This window comes from Musca autumnalis, unplaced genomic scaffold, assembly GCF_047663935.1.
Source record: "Musca autumnalis isolate F117 unplaced genomic scaffold, ASM4766393v1 scaffold_3, whole genome shotgun sequence".
In the NCBI taxonomy this organism is placed as follows: Eukaryota; Metazoa; Arthropoda; class Insecta; order Diptera; family Muscidae; genus Musca; species Musca autumnalis.
The window spans coordinates 127,463,098-127,485,644 of record NW_027411866.1 but is presented as its reverse complement, the minus strand read 5'-3'; the positions used below and the strand labels follow the sequence as shown (position 1 = coordinate 127,485,644).

At 36.2% G+C, this 22,547-nt stretch overlaps 1 protein-coding gene across 32 annotated transcripts in view; it reads right to left on the bottom strand.

Moving 5' to 3' along the window:
• The window catches only part of LOC141399667 (high mobility group protein DSP1-like), an 87,683-nt gene that overhangs the window by 44,084 nt on the left and 21,052 nt on the right, over nt 1-22,547 (bottom strand). For 9 of the 32 annotated variants that reach the window (XM_073978809.1, XM_073978829.1, XM_073978811.1 and 6 more), the window contains exon 3: nt 8,374-8,994. In XM_073978809.1, the coding sequence (XP_073834910.1) occupies nt 8,374-8,994 (621 nt within the window). Of the gene's footprint in view, nt 1-8,373; nt 9,775-12,980; nt 13,227-13,324; nt 13,665-13,766; nt 13,937-16,929; nt 17,115-22,547 lie in introns of those variants that run through there. The other 23 variants (XM_073978834.1, XM_073978813.1, XM_073978815.1 and 20 more) reach the window with 15 other exon arrangements.

The following is a 22,547-nucleotide window of genomic DNA, read 5'->3' as shown; positions in this document are numbered from 1 at the left end:
GAACCAGGCAATGATACCTGCAAAGACGAATCGTACAGGCCGATTTCGCTTTTGTCACCGGTAGCGAAGACCCTTGAGGGCTTAGTCCTCCCCAGCATTAGAAATTGCTATCAAGTTGCCGATCATCAGCATGGATTCCGTAAGCAGCACAGCACGACAACAGCGCTGCACGCTATCTCCACTCATATTTGTCGAGGACTCAAGCATGAGCGGCCGTGTGATAGAACAGTGATGGTGGCGCTTGACTTATCAAAAGCCTTTGATACTGTCAAGCACTCCACGCTGTTCGAGGACATCGAGCAGACAACTCTCCGGCCAAGTCTGAAACGTTGGATAATCAACTATATGTGTGGTCGCCAGTCGTATGTGGCATTCAGGAACAAGAAATCGAAGCTCCGCCCTCTCCAGACGGCATTGAGATTGTAACGTATGCAAATGATTGCACGATTCAGGTACCTACACTGATGACATCTGTGAGAGACTGAACTCCTATTTAACCGATCTTCCCACCTTTTTCCACGCGAGGAATATGCAGATATCCGCACTAAATCGACGGCCACTCTGTTCACTACATGGACGGCGCAGTATAGAAGAGAGTTGAATATCAGGGTCGATGGTAGCAGAATTCCGACCACAAACTGCCCCACAATTCTAGGAGTCACATTCGACACCACTTTCACGTCGTCCGCGCATGCCACAGCTATCTGCAATAAACTGAAATGTAGGAACAAGGTCCTCAAGTTCCTAGCCGGCAGCACTTGGGGAGCAGATAAAGAAACCTTGTTGACCACGTATAAAGCGATAGGCCGGTCTGTGGTAAGATATGCGACGCCAGTTTGGTCCCCGAATTTATGTGACACGCAGTGGGATAAGATTCAAATTTGTCAGAACGCCGCCCTGAGAACAGCAACAGGGTGTCTCCTCAAATCTACAGTGGTCAATTTACATGAGGAGGCAAAGGTTCTTCCAGTACGACAGCATAATGAAATGCTATCGTTGCAGTACTTGCTCGGGTGTAACCGTGAGAGCCATCCCAATCACCATCTGCCTGCCACCGATAAACCCAGGCATATCAAGAAGGATATTCATGCTCTAGAGACGACGGTCCAACAATATAGGAGATCAACAGGCATATCAGGCAGGTTTGAACAGCATTCACACGGACACAGTTGCTAGGATCATAAGCAATTATTGTGTGAATGCAGTCATCGGAGCACATCCCTCATCTATCGCAGCTGAAGAGCGTCAGCTGCCACGACAAACCAGAGTAGTTTTGGCTCAACTACGCTCGGGATATTGCAGTCGCCTAAATTCCTATTGGGCGGGAATCGATCGCACCGTGCAAGACATCTGCCCAGTATGCGGCATGGGCCCGCACGATACTAAGCCCCTATTCAACTGCCCCGCCAAGCCTACTCCTCTGACTCCAGTGGATCTGTGGTTACATTCCATCGAAGTAGTCAACTTCCTGGAACTGGAGATAGACCCAGAGCCAGATTGAACAGGAGAACGAACATACAAACATAATAATAAAACATTGTTACTACAACAACAAGCGATCGCGAGCTTATCCGTGTTGCACGGTTTGCAGTGAGGTTACCAACTGCATTAGAATGGAGCTTGGTTGATATCTGGGTGTCTCAATGTAGTATAGATTTAATGGTTAAGTTCTTGCCATGGTACTGAGGCCTATGGTGGACCTAATTTTTCCCACTAAATCAATGACTAATGGAACGGACTAGTAAAAAACATAAAAGCAATTTCAAAACCCGTCTAGTGCCCAAACCGAAAGGTATGGTGATGAATTGACTCCACGCCCACAAATGTGAATTATTCTTTTAACGATAACACACTCTTCAAAGGGAGGCTCTGCCACTACACAGACAGGACACACCTCAAAGTTTAAGGATGTGAAGTAAAAGACTATGAATCAATCAACCCCAACCCTTTTTCATCAAAGAACACGGTGATGGATATTAGGTCAACAGAGGAACCCCACCGAGTCTGGACTCCAAACCTTTCACCTTCTCTGCATGCCATCAAAAGATTGAGAGAGAGCAGAAAATACCACTCAAAAGCCAACCTGAGCCCCAAGATATCTTCCGGACATCCTCTCACGAGTATCAGCATTGATGAACTACGAGTAGCAGTTATAGGTAGAGCTGATCCTCATAGGATGGATGATAGATCAGGGACAATTGATGGCTGTTTATCAATGATAGTCTGTGCATCATTATGTTCTCTGACGAAAGGAAACTTTTCAAACACACGCATTGAAAATTTAAAATTTCTTGGAAAGGGGTGGTGTTCTACCCCTTGAGAGACTAAAATGCCAAATTAGAGCCAAATAGATTGGAAAATTGGAAATACCTAAAATCAGGAGGTACCTTTATATGGTGTTACACCGAATCATGAACCGTCATTGAAAATTTCCAGCGAAACCCCCAGAGAAACCAAAATGTCACATTATAACCAAATCATTTGGAAAATGTGGCCAAGGCCATCTAAATAGCTACGTGGTCTCTGCACCAAAATATTGAACATTTTTCTGCGAGAATGTGTTCTACCAGCTGAGAAGGCAAAATGCCAAATTAGAGCCAAATCGATTGGAAAATGAGGCCAATACCTCGAAAGAAATAAAATCAGGAGATACCTTTGTATGGACGCTAAACAGAAGCATGGACATTTTTTGCAAAGAGGTGTTTTACCCCACCTGAGAAACCAAAATACTAAAATGGAGAGTCAAATCGTTTGGAAACTGTGGCCAAAACCACCGAAATAGTTAAATTCAAAAGGTACCTTTATATGGGCCCTAAATAGAAACATGGACCTGCTATGAACATTTTCTGCGAAGAGGTGGTGTTCTACCCCGGAGAAAACAGAATGCCACATTAGAGCCAAAAATATATGAACATGTGGCCAAGACCCTTGAAGTAGCCAAAATTAGGAGATACCTTTATATGTGGGTTACAACAAAACCTAGACCTATATTCATGATATTTTTGCAAGGAGGGTTTCTACTCACTGAGTACCCAAAATACCAAATTTGGAGAAACTTGTTGGAAAATGTGGATAAAACGTGACCTGAATCGGGGCCATAGGATAAAGTGTTCCGATGTCCAAATATGTTCAAAAAATGTATAAATATTTGTTTTTAATGTGGGGAGCGGGCCAGAGTACTACTAGAATGAATACTTGCAGTAAAATTTTCAATTTTTCTGATTGCAGGCCTGAAACTAAATTTTAGTCTTAACTTGTTTCCAATCCACTACCTCCCTCACTCCACCAAAAAATGAGGAAAAAAAATGTTGGTATTTATTTATTTCGAGTATGTCACATATCAATCAATCAAACAATCAGTGTTTGAGACATGTTTTGAAATTATAATCACCACCATGAAGAAGAAGCACTAGCATTGTTGCTTCTGGCCCCAACATGTGGAAGAGGGAGAGGAGGTTGGAGGCGGTGACAGCATTCAGAAAAAAATACCATACATTATTTTATGTCACAAAATCAAGAAACACGAATACAACAAAAAGATTGATAAAGCGCCAACGAAAATTGAAAAAAAAATAACAATGAAGCACATGCTTGCTTTTCTAGCTTTGCTTATCAAGAGGGGTCTGTGCCACGTTCTTTACTCAATTTGTACACACATGTTTCGGAATGTACACAACAGCAGCAGCAACAAGCATATCTACATAGCTACTACTTTAGTAGCCAATTGTTTTGGGTATGGGGAAAGGTGGATATCCTTTATTAAGCGACACTATTGAAACATGAACATCCTCAAAGGGGATGTAGTGTGATGATAGGGCGGTCAACTGATTACCTTTTTATGTGCAATAATAATCACTGCAACACGGCAATCTCTTTAGGAAAACTAGTTTTTCATTTCGATTTTCTTTCTTCTATATCAAGAATAGAAAAAGGAATTAATTTGATTTCAATATAGGTACAAATTTGGATTTTTTGATATGAAACGAGTGAGATGTTGTTTCAACAGATGTCAAATACATATCCGTAATTTTTTGGAAACTGAAGCTAACTCGTATTCGTACTTGCTCTGCAGTGTCTGGTTTCTTAATTTAATATTCCAAACACTCTGCGTTCTTTTAACAGATGATACTAAATGGATGAAATAATTATCCACCTTTTTTTAATTATGACTCACAACACTGTGACGCCGGCAGAGCTCTATGAGTTCCTCATTTTCTTATCAGCCCCACTGCTCGTATTTTAGCGCAAATATTTGACACAATATTTGAAATACCATGTGCTGAGGAAAAAAGAAGAAGAGATAAACGGTGCGCGCATATGACAACCAACAACAGTTTCAGAAAAAACTCAAGTTTTATGGAGGTACGTGCGTAAGCGACTATAAATTGTATTGCTGTCGGCAACATAATGATAGGGGAGGTATGGAAACAAAAAAGAGTAAATTATCCATAAAAAGTAGGTCTATTGCTAACACGTGAATAAATATGAAATATTAAGATAAGATTAAACTATGTAACATATTTGACAAGGGACAGATATGAAACAAGACTCTCGAAATAGCAAAAATCATGAGGTACTTTTATATGGATACTACACCGAAACATGGACCTACATGAAAAATTTCTTCGAAGAAAAAAAAAAAAGGAGATACCTTTATATGGACGCTACGCAATAGGTGTTCAATCCACCCAGCTAACATTTTTGTCATAATTCGTACAGAATTTCTGAAAAAATATCCGATTCTGATGCCGAATTCGGTACGAAAGTTGTATGGACGTGGTCACCGAATGCGGAAAGAATTTTCTAAGGAAATTCTTAGAAAATATTAGATTTTCGCAACGAATTCGGTCCGAATTCGGAAGTAAATTCTTGGAAAATTCGGAGAAAAATTTAGATTTTCTGACAGAATTCGGTCCGAATTCGGAAGAAAATTCTGGAAAATTGGATTGAAATTTTGATTTTCTTAAGAAAATCCGTCCGAATTCGGAAGGAAATTCGGAGAAAAGTTCAGATTTTCTGAAAAAATCGGAAACAATTCTGACGCTGAAGCCTTTGATATTGACGCAACACGTGTCGTACTATACTGAACAAACCCCACTCAGAGACAATTTTCTTTTAATGTACTATTTAGGGAAGATTATAATTTCAAACTTTCTAATGATTTTGCCTGTTGTTATCATTTTATGATTAACAGTAGAACAATGTGCAGAAGTATGTTGAAGCTATCAACACTAGTTTGAATTATTATATGTTGCATTTATATTAAAAAATTGTAAAATTGTATATGCGAATTTTATGACCAGTCATTTTGTTCTTCGACATCAACCGAAAAAAAAAATCGCTTAGAAAATCCATTACAAATCGGAACGAATTCGGAATGACGATTCTTAAGATTCTTTAGAACATGTGCAGAGATTCTTAAAATAAACTTATAGAAAATCGGTCCAATTTCTAGGAAAATATTAGAGAAGTCTGCCATTTCTAAAAAAAAATTCAGAAAATCTCAGAAAAAATCTGATATCAGAGCCCTCGGAAAAAATTGACATACACACATTAAACATTTTCTACGAAGAGGTGTTCCACCGTCTGATAAACCAAAATATCAAATTAGATTTAAATCGTTTAGAAAATATGGCCAAGACGCCATAGTAGCTAAAATCAGAATGAACTTTTTAACGCTACATCAAAATATGGACTTACATTGAATATTTTCATGTCTTCTACTCCGTGAGAAATAAATCAGAACGTAGGCCAATATTGATAGTATATCACAAAATATTGGGGCCCTTTGTTTCTCATTAAGGTCATATATAAAAGCACTACAAAGGCAGAATGCCGCTGGAACATTGACTAAGGACAGATCTGCCAGAGAATTTAAAGATACACAGCACTACAAACGTGCTGTGAAGTATCTTCACAAATTCGAAGATCGAGATCGGAATTTGCATTCCGAGAAGGAGGTCTTAGGAGATCCCAGTTGCTTCTAGGCCCGATTCAACACGAAAGGCAAGAATAGAGCGGAGGGACAATCTATTCTAGAAACTTCCACGTTTTTGGCCCTATGGATTCTCATTTATAACATAAATTGAATTGAATTGAAAACCCCATAATCTTCTGCAAAGATGAGCAAAGCTCCGTAGCTAAAAACTGTGAAAAGTCTTTTCTCTTCCGAAAGACCTCAGGCTTCGTCCAAGAAGACGATGATTTCTCAGACAGTCAACCCATCGACCTCGTGTCATTGACCAGAAATCCAGAGAGAAAAAGCCCAGAATTGAGAAGGTAGCTACCTCAATGGGAAAAGCGACCTTCAAGGCGCATGGACAAGAACGCAAAAAAACCTTACCGGCCCCAATGATGCCAACTTTCGACTTTAAGAGTGGCTATTATTGACAGAGCTGACAGTCATTGTTTCTGTGATGAAAAATCAGGGTGACGGTCAGTTCGGCACAGTCATAATAAGAAATCGATAGATTTCCTAGTTCAGGCTGTTAATAGCATTGGTGAACTCTGGGAAGAGTATATATAATCTTCCTATGTCTCAAATACCATCATCCAGAAAGGTGTTACTTAACCCACTTAGCGCCGAAAATTTTTTTTCCGAGAAAACTTAAAATTGTTTATGAAAAATATATTTTTGAGACTTTTTAAGCATTTTTTAAAAAATAACTTTTTTCTCTAAAACGTAGTTTTCCTGCAATCGGGCCTTCTTTTGAAAGTGCCAAAAACTTTGGAGGGTAATATTGGTGTATCCATCCTTACATGCCAATCCCTTGGATTTTGATTGAGAAAATACTCTTACTATATTCCTAACAAATCCCTGACTTTATATGATTCTAACATTTATGATTAAATTTGTATCGCATATTTAAATTTTTCATCAAAAGTCGAAAATTACAAAAAAGTCGATTTTTTTGAATAGCTTGGATTTTAGGCCAATTGCGTGGAAAAGCGTAGGTCAAATGAAGCGTTATAAGCGTGAAATGACAGATAACAGACAATACTTTAACAAAATGCAAAAAACTCCACAAAAATATTCTAAAAACCAGAGTTTTACATCAATTTTTGCAACCATTTTTTGTGGCGTTTAAACGACCAGTGGCTTTATCTGGGTTAATTTAGCTTTGGCTCCATTTCCTAGACTAGGAATGTGGCGGCTTCGAGGGAGTTTATTAAAAGGCCTTCTTACTGTCTATAGAATACCTTCTGTCTGTAAAACGCCTTAAAAAGTCTTCCTATGCCTTAGAATACCTCAAAAGACCTTCCTCTGTCTATACAAAACCTTAGAATGCCTAAATTATCTTATAAGAGGTTCTTCTGCCTATAGAATACCTTGAAATGTCTTTCTCTGTCTATAGAAGACCTTCTGTCTGTACAACACATTAAAATATCTTTCTCTGCTTATATAATACCTTGATAGATTTTCCTTAGTCTATAGAATACTTTAAAAGGCCTTCTTCTATTTATAGAAGACCATATCAGGTATTCTTCTGACTATATAAGACCTTAAAGTGCATCCTTCAGCCTATATAATTCCTTAGAAGGCAGAGGAATGTCTAAAGAAGACCTTAGAAAATCTGTGTTGGTTTAAAGTGCCGCAACTCCAATTAAAAATTTTAGACGTTTAGTTTGGACTGATTATGCTTAAACTGATCAATACCGGACAGCTTATCCATTTTCAACGTTGGAGCCGGTGTATACTATGAAGAATTGGACATCATCATTCATAAAGAAAACTTTAGAACTATTAGTGAGAGTGATGGAGTTGGCATCTAGAACGGTATATGTAGGTAGCAAGAATGCTGTAAAGGGCTAGTCTGTGAGCATTTTGAAATTTTCCTCAAAAGTAGTGCCTTCGTGAGCCCAACCACAATGTTATATGTAGCAGTTTTCTTAAGAAAGTTCATAAGAGGACACCAGAAGTCCGGAAAAACTCTGTGAAAATGTTGATGTTTATGAGATACCGAATTCCGAGATATGCAACTCCAAAACATTCCGAAAACACTATAAAAACGTCGATTTTAAGCTTTTAAATTCATAGCTTCATCTTCAGATTTAGACAACTCATTGTTAGACGGAAGAAAATGTCACTTTGGATGAGGTGATGATGCAATTGTATCAAAAAATTTAAGCTTAATATCCAATATACTTCCTATAAAACAACAACAACTTTTATAACAAAAAAATGAAACTGGAGATTAAAACACAAACAACACTCATATTTTTGGTGTGAATTGAAAAATGAAAGTGGAAAAGTTTTGAGGGAGGACATATACCACCATAAAGGAGAAATGGAAATTGATGTATTACAACAACACAAGGCTATATTGTAAAAGGAAAACAAATAATGAAAACATTTGAAAAATTCGTACTTACCGCATTCTGTTGTTGCTGCTGTTGCGCCTGTTGCTGCTGCTGCAATTGCTGTTGTTGCTGCTGATGCTGTTGCGCTTGCTGCTGTTGCTGTGCCTGCTGTTGTTGCTGCGCCTGCTGTTGTTGCTGTGCCTGCTGTTGTTGCTGTGCCTGTTGTTGTTGCTGTGCCTGCTGTTGCTGTTGTTGCTGCTGCTGTTGTTGCTGTTGCAATTGGGCGGCTGTATTGGCATCGATTTGTCCCTGATTGGCGGCTGAATACCACCATTGTGAACCGGGCACAGCAGCGGCTGCTGCTGCCTGGGCCATATTCAAGCGATAATCGTAGGCGGGTGAACCGGCTGCATTGGAGGTGGCAACAACTTGGGCCATTGTTGTGGCTGGATTGGGAAAACTACTGGCCATTTTGTATGTGAAAAGCTGTTGGGTACCAACACCAGAAGTGGTGTTGGCATTATTTTGATGGGCTTGCTGTTGATTCTGTTGGACGACAACTTGTTGTTGGTGCTGCTGTTGCTGCTGCTGCTGTTGCAATTGTTGTTGTTGTTGCTGGACAGCAGCGGCTGCGGCAGCGGCCTGTTGTTGTTGCTGGGCAACCAATTGTTGCTGATAATGTTGAAGAGTTTGCTGATCAATGGTTTGTTGTTGTTGTTGCTGTTGTTGTTGTTGGTGTTGTGTGGCTGCCGCAGCGAGTGCACCGGGCCACCATAAGGCAGCCTCGGCAGCAGTCGCTTGGCGTTGACCCCAAGCGCTATGTTCTGACATGATTTTTTATTATGTGTATGGAGATGATCTAACCTAAAGATTCGTCTGAAGGAGGAATCTTGGAATTTTGAATTTTATTGTAAAGAAGTTTTCACTTGATTCACGTGTTGGTTTAGTTAACTTTTAACCAGGCCGAGGGCGGGAAGGGTATTTTATTTTTCACTTTAAATTTATGTTTTGTTGCTATTGCTAAACTTATCAGTGATATTAGTACTTCCTCGTGTTTCCGAAGTATTCTGAAAAGTTGGCAATTTTGTCGTCAATATTACTTATGGGTGAATTTTGTGAAAAATAGGATATTCTAAATTTCTTTTCCCTTTGCATTGGTAAAAGAGGTTGTTAAACTTGGTTATATTCGGTAATTTGTTGTTTTGTTTCGTTTACGTTTTTCTCCTTTATGTTTATTTTAATTTCTTTTATTTTCCAATTCACATTTGTTTGCTTTGATGTTTGTTATAAATCGCGCGCGCAATTGATTACGTTTTTCTCTCCGTATCATACAAAACAATGCACTCTCGCTCTCTCATCCATTAATTTTTCTTATTATCTTTTCTTGATAAATTTTAGTGTAATTTTTCTTTTTGCAGACAATTTCCTTTTGTTTTGCGTAAATCATTTGTTATTTAATTCACTTTGATATCTCTGTAAAATAGATTTTATTTAATATAATTATTAAATTTTTTTGATGTGCACTCTCTCTCTCACACTACCAAAAAGAAGAAGAACCACTCTTGACATGCATGAAACAGCAGCCGGCCGTCATTAAATGTTTTAAACGTCAAATAGATGGTAGATAAAAACAACTCTGTACAACAAACGAAACAAAAGGGAGGAAAAGTCAGTCACAGGGAGAGGATGCGTCAACAGACTAAACACACATACAATTATTATTAAGAAGAAGAGCCAAATGTATACTAGCGGCGTTCGTTCAGTGTGGCGTCTGTTCAAAAAGAAACAAAAGACCATCAAAAAAGACAAATGACAATAAAAGACAATGGGGAAATAGTAAGCCAATAAACACAACAATGTTGAATAATCTTTAAATTGAAGAATATATAAATTTAATCAATTATTAGCAATTTGATAACGAGATCATATGTGCAATGAACACAGGGTTGCCATTTGTTCAGAAATAATCAAGGGTCAAGGCTGACCAGTTGGTTTGGTCGCAATTAACTCAACCAATTAGTATTAAAAGAAATTAAAAACACTTAAATCTAACTATTGTTCTTTGATTTCTTACAGGATATATGGGTGTGATCTTAGGCAAAAATTCATTGCCAAAAGCCCCAGAATTCGAGTCAAGTCTTTAGAGTTATCTAAAAAACATCATCTTTAGATAAAAGACATTCTATTCGTCTTATGTAGAATAGTTCCTAATGATCTCTTTAATATATGTATACACAAATACTGCGCTTGGGGAAAAATTACCAGTACTCACTGTATCATGAAATCAAGCGTTTAGAACACTTGCAGGTCAATCCCACGACAGCGGGTTCATTCGTACCGGATTGACGCGAAACTATTGCGTTTCGGCTGCCAACCCAGCAGAAAACCTATGCTACTACGTAGGTTTATTTGCTCCTTCAACAACAAAACCATTTGTAGGTATTACAATTAAACTGTAATTTGTCATCTCATATTCTTCTTTGCAGGACACAACGGCCTTCTAATTCCAAATCATTTGCCTTTTATCAGAGGTATTACATGAAACCCAATAGGTTTCTTTGGCATATTCCTGGACGTCGGTTATCTTAGGCAAGAATTCATTGTAAAGTTAGTAGGCTTTACTTTATTAAAAATTGATGCGAGTCAAGCCTTTGGAGTGGTCCTAAGTAAGTCTTCTGTAGTTAAAATACTTCTTGTCGTCTTATATTACTCAGAATATATTTTTATGGACTCCAAAAGGTCATCCATACCTTAATACCCCGTTGTTTAAGGTTACCATGAAACAGCTACTATATATCTCAGATGTGGTTATTTGTAGCAGTTTGACACCTAACGTGTTGTAACTTTAGAAAGATCAAACCTTCCTCATGTATCCCGAGTCCTGCTTGATTTATTATACAACTTATTGAGCTAGTGGAACTGTTCTAGATTCAACAACAAAAATGTCAACTAGAATCGAATGCTTTTTTAAAGCTTTACAAAAATACGGAATAAAATTCGGAAGAATAAAATGGTGGTGGACCCTTTTACAATAATGTTCAGATTTTTTGTCGGACTATCCTTCTTTATGAGGGTTTATTGGACATATACCCAATGGAAATGTCATTTGAAATTCAGTGGATTTATTAATATGGATATGTAATATTAAAAAGCTGTTTCAAAAATTGTCATTCTTAGAAAAATGGCATACCCAATGTCCCCATTGTACCCGTTCGAGTACAGCTCTAAAAACCTACTTAAACATTTGTTCTTTATTTTTTGTTTTTTTTTTTCTACTTAAGTATAAATAAATGAATTTCCTGATTTTCTATTTTAAATTGCCTTGGGGTTTAATGGGTTAAAGCTCTTCAATATCCAGAAGATCTTTCTAAAGCTAAAAAACTCTTAATTAAACTCTGAGGTTTTTTACAACTAGAAGATCGGCTAAAGCCCTTCTTTATACAGAAGACTTCATGAATCTCTTCTAGGTCAAAGGCCCCACGAAGTCCGTTAGAGCTATAAGATCTCCTTTAAGGTCATTTTGCATTCTTAAACCTCATATAAAATACCTTCTATGACCTTCTAAAGCTTGAAGTCCTCATATGGCCCCCTAAAGAAGTTAGAAGCCTCCCTAATTAACCTCTTGAAGCTCTTCTAGGTCAAAGGCTAAAAGCTACCTATAAGATCTCCTTTAAGGTCCTTAATTAACCTCATAAAGTTCACCTCAGTTAAAGGCTTCAGAAGACCTTTTAAAGGTATGCATGAAACCCCTAAAAGTCCTCATACCAATAAAGGACTTCATAAAACCTAAAGCTGGAAGTCCTCTCATTGGACCTCATAAGACCTTCTAAACCTAGAAATTCCTTAAAGGTATCTTTATGTTCAAGAAATCGTTCCTGTTTTGGTTTTCCCTTCTCTCGAAATAGCCGGTGAAAGTTTTTTTCCGTTTTGTTTTGCTCGTTTATGACACGAACCAAACAACAAAAACATGGAAAACAGGGTTAACGAATTGTTTGTTCTTGTTGTGGTGGTTGGGTTGAATTGCAGCAAAAGAAACAGGCCAAAAGGAAAATATAAAATATTGTTTCTACTCCTTTTTCATCCAAAAATTGCATTCCAATAATTGGCCCAGAAAGGGAATCACTCAATATTCCATAACACTGCATTCTTGTAGAGACCCATTGCAAACAGGGAGTGGGAGGAAGGAGGGGTGTCTTGCACTACTTGTTAACTGCATCATTTTTAAATTTTTTATTTACTTTTATTACTCTTTTTCATCTGTAAAGATTTTTCTTTATGTCATTGCCTTTTTTCATATTCAACACATACGTACGCACATACACACATCCTCATACAAACCACTGGACATTGCAAAGAAATTTGGCACTTAAAGATTTGATAACAAAAAAAAAAAGTTGGGAAATCCCTTTTGCATTTCCATATTCTCTCAAACGAGGCTGATGTTGCTGTTGTTGTTGTTTGGTTACCAAACTTTGATTTCATTTCACACGCAAGCAAGGAAAAAACAATTTCTTTGTAACCAAAAAATGCAAAAGGTAAGAACAAAAAAAGAGCAGCAGACAACATTCAAAAAAATTTTTTTGCACAGACGAAAGACGACACACAGAGCCACCATACCAAGAGTTGGATACACAACACAATTACACACACCCGCAAAAAAGTTCCCATCATTGCATTACATTTGTTTGTTGTTCCTGTTTGTTCTTCTTTTTTTCACATAGTACTTCTGTATTATAATACAAAGTATTATGGCTTTGCTCTCTTTACCTCCCGATGATAACCACGACCGACCGACCCGTACAACCGATGACAATGTCAAATAGTAATAATAATAATACACACTCTTCTTCTTGTTTGTATTTTACGTGTAGAAATACTGTACTCCTCCTCTTCTTCACTATGCACTAAACAACACACAAATCATATAAAATACACGGTAGCTAAGTACGGGCTGCTGCTGTTTCATGTTTTTTTTTCTGGTTTCGTTTGTTTTCGGAAAAAAAGATAAAACACACACACTCACTCGTTAAACAACGTTAAGAAAAACTTTTTTCTGTTTATTTTTTTCTTTTTTCGGTTGGTTTTTGTATTATTATAGGGCGCGCTTTGAATTTACGACACAAGAGGAACTTCTTCTTTGGTTTTTTTGTGCATGCACAATGGCTTGCTTGGGATTTTTACTTTTAGCTGCTGCTGCTTCTTCTTCTACTACTTCTTGTACTCCCATATAATACATTTGTGCACAGAGACTGCAACGACGACGGCGACGACGCAAAAACACAGAGCCGCCATACAAAACAAGCCTTATGGAGTACAGTGTGTGTTCACAATCTCTATTGTAATACACACAATGGCCTGGCTGGCTGTTTGGTTGGTTGCATGATGATGGCAATGGAATACGAAGAAGAAGAAGAAGAAGCAGAATAACAAGAAGGGAAAACCAAATAATAAAAAACAACACAAACAACAAGAAGACTCAGAAAAAAAGGTACAACACTCACTATACACACAACACAATATTATTCACACAATGCAAGCACAATGTAAACCGAACGTCGTTTCTTCTTTACCGTATGTTTATTGCTTGCCTGCCTACTACTGCTGCTTGCTGCTATACTACTAGCCCTTGGCCACTAATACGTTTGCCTTTACCATCCATATACCCAACATGCAAGCCAACCATCCATCTATACCAGGCAAACGACGGCGACGTTGGCAGAGCTGCGCAGCACAAAAGTATGTTTTTCTTATATGCTGTATTTGCTTTGGCTAGTTATTGGTGGATTGTATTATGTGTTGTTGTTTTGCCTTGTGTACTCTCTCTGCTGGCAGAGCTGTCAACTTCCCTTTCCCCTATTTTTAAGGTTTGAATGTTAAATGTGTGTGTGCGACGGTTTGTGTGCGCGCGGAAAAATAACGTTTTTTGTTGGTAGGGTGTGTGAATGTGTATGTATTTTATGTTTGCTGGCTGGAGTTTATGTGGTATTTCTGTCTGTCCGCAGCATAACACAATCATCATAATAAACTTCTTTTTCATTATTACCTTTGACGTCATCAAACGACGTTGACAACACTATGTTGATCATAATGATGTTTACGGCGGCAAAAGAGAGTCAACAGTGTTGCCAATGTAAAAAATGTATATAAAGTTTGTTTTTTGTTAAAATTTCTTTTTCCTATAGATATATTTTATCATGGTGTAATAAACAAGGTGTAGTGACCACTAGTGGAATTCTGTAGCTCATTTTTCGAGTTACCGACAAAAAATCGGTAAATTTAAAACGCAAAATTATGAATGAAAAGTTGTAATTTAAATTGACAGCAAACTTAACCCAGATAAAGCCACTGGTCGTTTAAACGCCACAAAAAATGGTTGCAAAAATTGACGTAAAACTCTAGCTTTTTTGAATATTTTTGTGGGTTTTTTTGCATTTTGTTATAGTATTGTCTGTTATCTATCATTTCACGCTTATAACGCTTCATTTGATCCACCTATTTTCACGCAATTGGCGTAAAACCCACGCTATTCAAAAAAATCGACTTTTTTGTAATTTTCGACTTTTGATGAAAAATTTAAATATTTGATAAAAATTTAATCATAAATGTTAGAATCATATAAAGTCAGGAATTTGTTAGGAATATAGTAAGTCCCAATTTACATTAGGCGAGTTTACTTGCGGCAATTGTCAGTTTGTGGGTGAGAGAGGGTGTTGAGAGGCAAAGGGTTACCATATACCTCACCTCTCTCTCCATCAAACTGACAATTGCCGCAAGTAAACTCGCCTAATGTAAATTGGGACTAAGAGTATTTTCTCAACAAAATACCAAGGGATTGGCATGTAAGGATACACCAATATTACCCTCCAAAGTTCTTGGCACTTTTAAAAGAAGGCCCGATTGCAGGAAAACTATACGTTTTAGAGAAAAAAGTTATTTTTTAAAAAATGCTTAAAAAGTCTCAAAAATATAATTTTCATAAACAATTTTAAGTTTTCTCGCGAAAAAAATTCTCGGCGCTAAGTGGGTTAATATCGATAGTTCTTAACGACAATCACCTTTTTGTCGCTGCAAATGGAAAGATTCGAATTAAAAATAGAAAAATTCCAATTATAAATAGAAAAATTCGAATTACAAATAGAAAAATTCCTAGAATAGAATTTTCGAATTTCAAATGCTTATGATTCAAGTTACAAATGAAATTCTCGAATTAGGGGTCGATTATGGATAGCAACCCAACTACAAGTGCGTTGCCGAGAGCAAATTTAATAATAGAAATTTCCATTTCCGCACTGAAATTCATACTTTTTTACAATTAAATTAAATGATTTTTGACAAAATTTTCTATTGTTTCTCTTTTATTTTACTACCATTTTCTCTTCTGACAACGCAACTACAGTTGAGTTGCTACCCATAATCGACCCCTTAAAAACGGAATAACTCGAAATACAATTGAAATGCTTCGAATTACAAACGGAATTCTTGAATTACAAATAAAGGCCGACTTCGGTATTGTCAGTTGCTTTGTATTCGCCCATGAAACTAGGGGTTCTTAAATCGAGTTCCATACTAAAGTAATTTTATGAAATTGCAGTAGTGGTGAAATCGATTTAAGAACCCCTAGTTTCATGCACGAATACAAAGCAACTGACAATACGGAAGTCGGCAAAAATGTTAAGAATTAAATTTAAAAATATTCGAATTACTTCTGAAATTGTGTATAAAACTTCCTAAAGGTATTTTTGTTCGAAAACCCTAGATGTCTGATTACATAAAAATCCTCATATTAAAAGAGTTCGTAAGACCTTCTAAAGCCAGTCAGTCTTCTAAGAAGTTGTCCAGAATGGTCTACTACTTTTAAAATTATGAGAATTTGTTTCCTTTATAAATTTGTAAAAAAAAATCAAAAAACAGTACATTCTTGCATTTTCTGGAGCAGAACAATCATTGAATTGTTCCATTCATTCATTTATATCAATAATCCTATAACTTGGACTTTATATATTGCCCCATAGTTTTGGTCAATTAATAAAAATGGAATTAAAACGCTAAATTGGCAACACTGTTTGCAGAACAACGAACAGCTATCCAGAGACAAATAACACAAAACCTTAAAACCGATGAGACAACAGTAAAACAAAAACAACAACATTGTTGTCGCGTCACTATACAATACATAATATTTTTATACTCATTTCAATTAAATAGCTGCAGAAGAAGAGTGTAGATGGTGGTTTGTGTGTATGTTCGTGGTTCGGTGGTACTGTTGAGAATGATGATGATGATGACGGTGGTTCGTTCTTTCAATGTGATGTTGAACTTCGTTGTCGTTTGTTGGTTCATACAAAAACGAAATTCCATTTATTTATGCCATAGCCGACCAAGAAGAGCGAGCGCTTAAATTGTTTATGTGTGGGTAAAATTACACTGACAGAACAGGGTGATGATTTTCATATTGAGTGTGAAATGAAAAATATATTGTTGGCGCGTTCGCTTTGTATGACTTAAATTAAAAATAATATAAATAACTTCATAATTTGAAAAGTATTTTTCTTCATATGTTAATTTTTTTGAGAGAAAAAACAAATTGTATATAAAAATGATTTTTTAAGACTTTCTAAGCATACATACATTTTTTATTGTTGCATTGCAGACGAGGCATTCTGCGTCATTAAAAATATTAATACAAAACAAAAATCATTTTCAAATTCTTCCCTCCACATATTTGCTGTACAACTGCAAAATCTTTTCTGTGTACCCAAAAATAAACAAATAAAGCGGCATCAACCTGCTTGCATGAAATTCAGTACAAGACTGAAGTAAAAAAATCAAAACATTTGCTCTCTTACTTTGCGTTCGGGTCGCGTGTGTGTGATTTGCCGAAAAACTTCGTAACCAAATCAAGTCCCACGAACGGCCATGATTTATGCACGTCTGTGTGTACGTTTAATGCATACATACTGACTGGCTGCCTGCTTGGTTTCTTTTTTTTTTTCTATATACACAATGAGAAGATAGGTTGACGCCTCGGTTGACGTTATTGTGTGAAATTTTTTGTGTGTTGCTCTCTCTTGTCTCTTTGCACGCCACATTGCCCTTCTCAACACAACAACAACAATGGTTATATATAATAGGGTGTGCGTATGTTTGTGCCATGCATCTACAATTTTTATGTGTTTTTTTATAATTTCTTTATTTTGTCGTCATTATCTTTTCATACGCCCGCCGTTAATAATGACGTTTTCGTTTAGAAATAATAACAATAAGAAGCCTATTTGGCAACAACATGTGTTGTTGTTGATATTTGTTGGTTCTTGCAAAAAAAAAAATATAATGCTGTTGTTCTTTTGAGTTTCTGTTTCATCGGCTGTAGTCATAAAGAAGAAAGGGGCTCAAAAGTGTAAAAAATACAAATAATTGACAGCAATAAAGGAAGAGACGAATAAAAATCGACCGGTATTGTTGTAGTACATACAAAAGACAAACGAGTGCAAAACTTTAAGCAGATTGTTCAGAGTTGCCAATTGTTTTGAAAATGGTAGGACCAAAGTACACAAGTTCTTGGTTATCTTTTTACATATTATGGTACGTTTACATTTACCAAATTCACTCGATTTCAATTGTCAGTTCCATTGCTTAAACGTCAAATGAAATCCAATGGATTTCAAATGAATTTTCATTTGACATACGCAAAGGAATTGACAGTTGAAATCGACTCGATTTCGTAAATGTAAACGTACTATTACAATTAGGTTAATAACACACAGATTTTTAATTATAGTATGTTTAGATCAATGAATAAAAAGTATATTGGGCTAATGGCTCAATAAACAGCAGATGATTTTAGCTGTCAAAATACTTTATTGTGAATGACAGTTCACAACGAAACGTAGGTAGAAAAATTTGACATTTAAAGTCGCCTTGATTTTTCGGGATTGGCGAAAACCCAGAACTTTTGCAAAATCAGTGTTGTCAATTGGTCATGAATAGACATGGGGTTTTGCATATTTTTCAAAAATGTAAATAGGAATATTTTGATATTACGTGATTTTGAATATATTTTGCCACATTTTTACATATTTTGTCGTATTTGCATTTAGCAAATATGTCAAAAATATATAAAAAATCTCCCAAAAATATCAAAAATTTTCTATTTGTCTAGTCACAGACATTTTCCCCCATAGTTTATACAGGTCTAGGCGATCGCCCCGTTAATTTTAGTTGTTCCACCCTCCCATCAATCTAGAAATCCATTTAGCGGAAGACCCACTCGATTATGTATGAACTTTTTTGGGTGCTTTTTAGAACCCTTTTCTAAAAAGTGCTTTTTGGAACCCTTTCCTAAAGAAAGGTTGCTTTATAGAACCCTTTCCTAAAGAAAGGGTGCTTTTTGGAACCCTTCCCTAAAGAAAGGGTGCTTTTTAGAACCCTTCCCTAAAGAAAGGGTTCTTGTTAGAAGCCTTTCCTAAAGAAAGGGTGCTTTTTAGAACCCTTTCCTAAAGAAAGGGTGCTTTTTTGAACCCTTTCATAAAGAAAGGGTGCTTTTTGGAACCCTTTCCTAAAGAAAGGGTGTTTTTTAGAACCCATTTTCAAGAAATCCTTTGGTGTAAATGCGTTATAAGAATATAAAGATGTAATGTGGCAACACTACACTTTAAACGGAGAGTATTATACGTTGGTTGACCTTTATTAAGAATGTAACTGCAAAACACAAACAGTTCATACACACACATTTACACTAACGATGAGGAAAATATTGTGGAACTCTGAAAAACTATAACCCCAAACAGAATACACCATCATCCATATAAAAAAATAAGAATAAAAAACCCAAAAAGCATACAAAAATATTATCAAAACAAAAAATATTTGCAGGCATTTGAAAAGGGTTAGGAATTTTTGTTTGCGTCTATTACAGAATATTTTATTGTGGAAGAGGGGGAGTGGTTGGTAACCAACAAAAAAAAAAAGATGCAAAACATTTTTTACACAATTATTTAACCTTGAAAACATTTACCTACATTGTATCTATAAATAGCAAGCAACGGCATGGTTTTTTATGCATACAAAACGAATGGCAGCAAAAGTTTGCACAACGAACCCAACACACACGGAACTACCCTTGTGTATGCGTACAAGATACAAAAAGAGAAAAAAAAAAAAAAAATAACCAAAACCCTTTATTAAAAAAGTGTTTTTTTTTTGTTAGAAATATAAACATTGTTGAATATTAGGAAATAACCACACTTTCATTCACAGCAAACGAAAGAAAAAAAAACATTAAAATCAACAACAACAAAAAAGTGGAAAAACGCAAAATGTGACGGAATATCGACAGAAGAACTTCATGAATGATTAAACACAATACACGGCGTCAGCGACGACGACGACGGCGCCTAGTCTATTATTATGATGATGATGACGGCGTCAACGGTGTTGGTTTGTTATGATTTTTTGCGGCAGCCAACCAGACAGATGTTTTTTTCTTCTACTGAATTCTTGCAAAAGTAAACATTATTTTTTCATTTGAAATACAATCATCATAATTTTTATGACTTCATGACGTTGAATGTAGTTGTTGTTCTTGGCGGATGATGATGCTGTGGTCTGTTGTTAGGTTGACTGACAGGGGATTAGAGAAAGAGAGTAACCAAAGGATTACACATGCAAGTAACTTGCAGACAGTTGTGTATACATATTATAGTCGAAACTTCAATTTTTTCGAACTGACACTTGCATGTGTAAACGTTCGGTAAAAAATTGAAGTTACTTTCAAAGCACTTACATTGATTACTGACAAGGAAATTTTGTCGGCAGTGAGGTTGTTAGTTGGTGTGGCAGTGAATATGTGTGAGTGTATTGGTATTTTTCGAACTGCCACTTGCATGTGTAAACGGGGGGTAAAGAACAACACCGCAATGTAGCCTCCTTTTTTATGTAAGGTTTTTTTTTGGGAAATGAAATGACGACGAATTACGAAGTGCATTTGGTGTATTGTTTTGTTGTTTACAATCTATTGTTATGAGGTTTTTTTACAAATTAGACGACCTTTCACAGAATTTGTACCGTATTGCAGCATCTTGTGTATTTATGTACGACTTGACAAAAGTTCAATGACTTTGGGTATTCAGTTTATGTATTTTTTGTTGTTATTGCTGTGGGTTGATGTTTGTCAAATAAAAACGGTAAATAAAAGAACAATCACTCCTCCAACATTGACCTAATTAAATAAATATGAAGTGTGAACTTATTTATAATAATAGGAGAACAAGTAGGAAAAGAGAATAGGTATAGAATGCAGAAACCAGGGAAAATAGTAAATTATTTGCCAATATACAGTCAACCAAAAAAGTCTACATACACCCTATAAATCTCGGGGTTTAAGGGTAAGGAAGCATTTTTATGAAAATCCAAGTAGGTACATAGTTCTATCTCATATCCCTAATAAACAATATTACATACAACAAAAATAAGCATAAAAATGCTTCCTTATCCTTAAAACTCGAGATTTATAGGCTGTATGTAGACTTTTTTGGTTGACTGTATGAGATTTTATACGGGATCCTTTAACGTTTAAACCTGTGAAATGAGTGGAACCTTGTGAATATTTATAGTACGTTTAGACTGTATGAAAAGCTTTAACCTTATGATTTTTTTGGCATGTAAAAGCATATTTTCTCGGTGACCAATTTCAAGAAAATTAAGGGCGGTTTAGCCGTAATTTTTGAGGAGATTCCTTTACCATCCCTCCCAGTCCCAGGCTTATGTGTCTCACGAGCTCTATTATTTTTATATTTTCGTGACTTTTGCACATGATTACAATGTAATCCAAGGCCTATAAAAGGTCGGCCATTCAAAGTTATATTATTGTGATTTGAGTTTCTTTGTATTTTAAATCAGAATAATAGCTTCGTTCCAGAACTAAAAAGTTTTTACACATTTTGAACATTTTCCCTCGAAATGCGTTCCCGTACACCAAAAAAGTTGCAAAATGTTCACTTCTTTTTGAACAAAAATGGCACTTTAGAAATTTTTTACACGACAAATTTAAGCGAGCAAAAATGTGCAACATGTTTGCCGGGTTCCGATTGGCTAACACACGCCAACTTTCACATTTGTTCCAGTTTTTTTACGTTTTTGCCATTTTTCCGTTCCCGTGTGTGCGTTGAACACATTTTTGCCGTAACTCTCTTTTGAACATTTTACCATTAAAAAAAGTATTGGAACGGAGCTAATGTTTTTGAAAACAAACATAATAATCAGGTGGGCTTATTTATTATAAATAAAATAAATTTTAGTCCATATTTACATTAGACAATTTTCCTTGCGGCAATTGTCAGTTTGATGGAGAGAGAGGTGAGGCATGCCTCTCAACACCCTCTCTCACCGACGAACTGACAATTTCCGCAAGGAAAATTGCCTAATGTTCCTTCCTTCGTTTCAATTAAGCGGATTTCCCTGTAAAAATTTAGATTAGTAACTTTTTTATTACTAATAGGCCGTTTATATATAACAAGGTTAACCCAGTGGGTCTAGGTTTCAAATGTCATTTCCATTGTATATACTTCAAACAAATCCTCATAAAGAAGGTTAACCCTGCAAAAAACTATAATATAAACGCCGTATAAAATACGGAAACGGAGCTTCGGCTGTAGCATAATACAGTAATTTCTGGTTACCTGCATTATTCATAGCTGCATTTTGGCGTTACCTGACCAAAAATCTGTTTATAGGCAATTATTCTCTAGATTCCGTTCAATATATTATGTTTTAGTGGACATTCAATAGCTGCATTTTCGGCATAGCTGCATCAAAATTATGGTGATTTTACTTCAATTTTGTTGTAAAATTGACATATATCTGCACAAGAAAAAATTTAAATTTTTTTGCGAACTCAAAACAAGTATAAAATTCAACCACTCTGATTTTGCCCTGATAAGAAGTGTGCAAAACAAATACAACACAAGAAAAGATAATGAATTGTAAAAAAATGTAACGTTTTCTCTCCCGAACTTGAAATGTCTCTAACTTTATTATTTCAACATTGCTTATAGCTGCACATTATATGCACTTAAGTAATATTGAAGATATCGGCCTTGTTGGGCAGGTAAGCGAATTTAAGCTTTCTGCATTTTGGGGATTGCTGCACAAGAAGTCGTGCAATTTCTGATTGTGCAGGTAAGCAAAAAATACTGTACATATCATGTTTACATTAGAGCTTTTTGCCGTATGAACCTCCTTTATGAGAA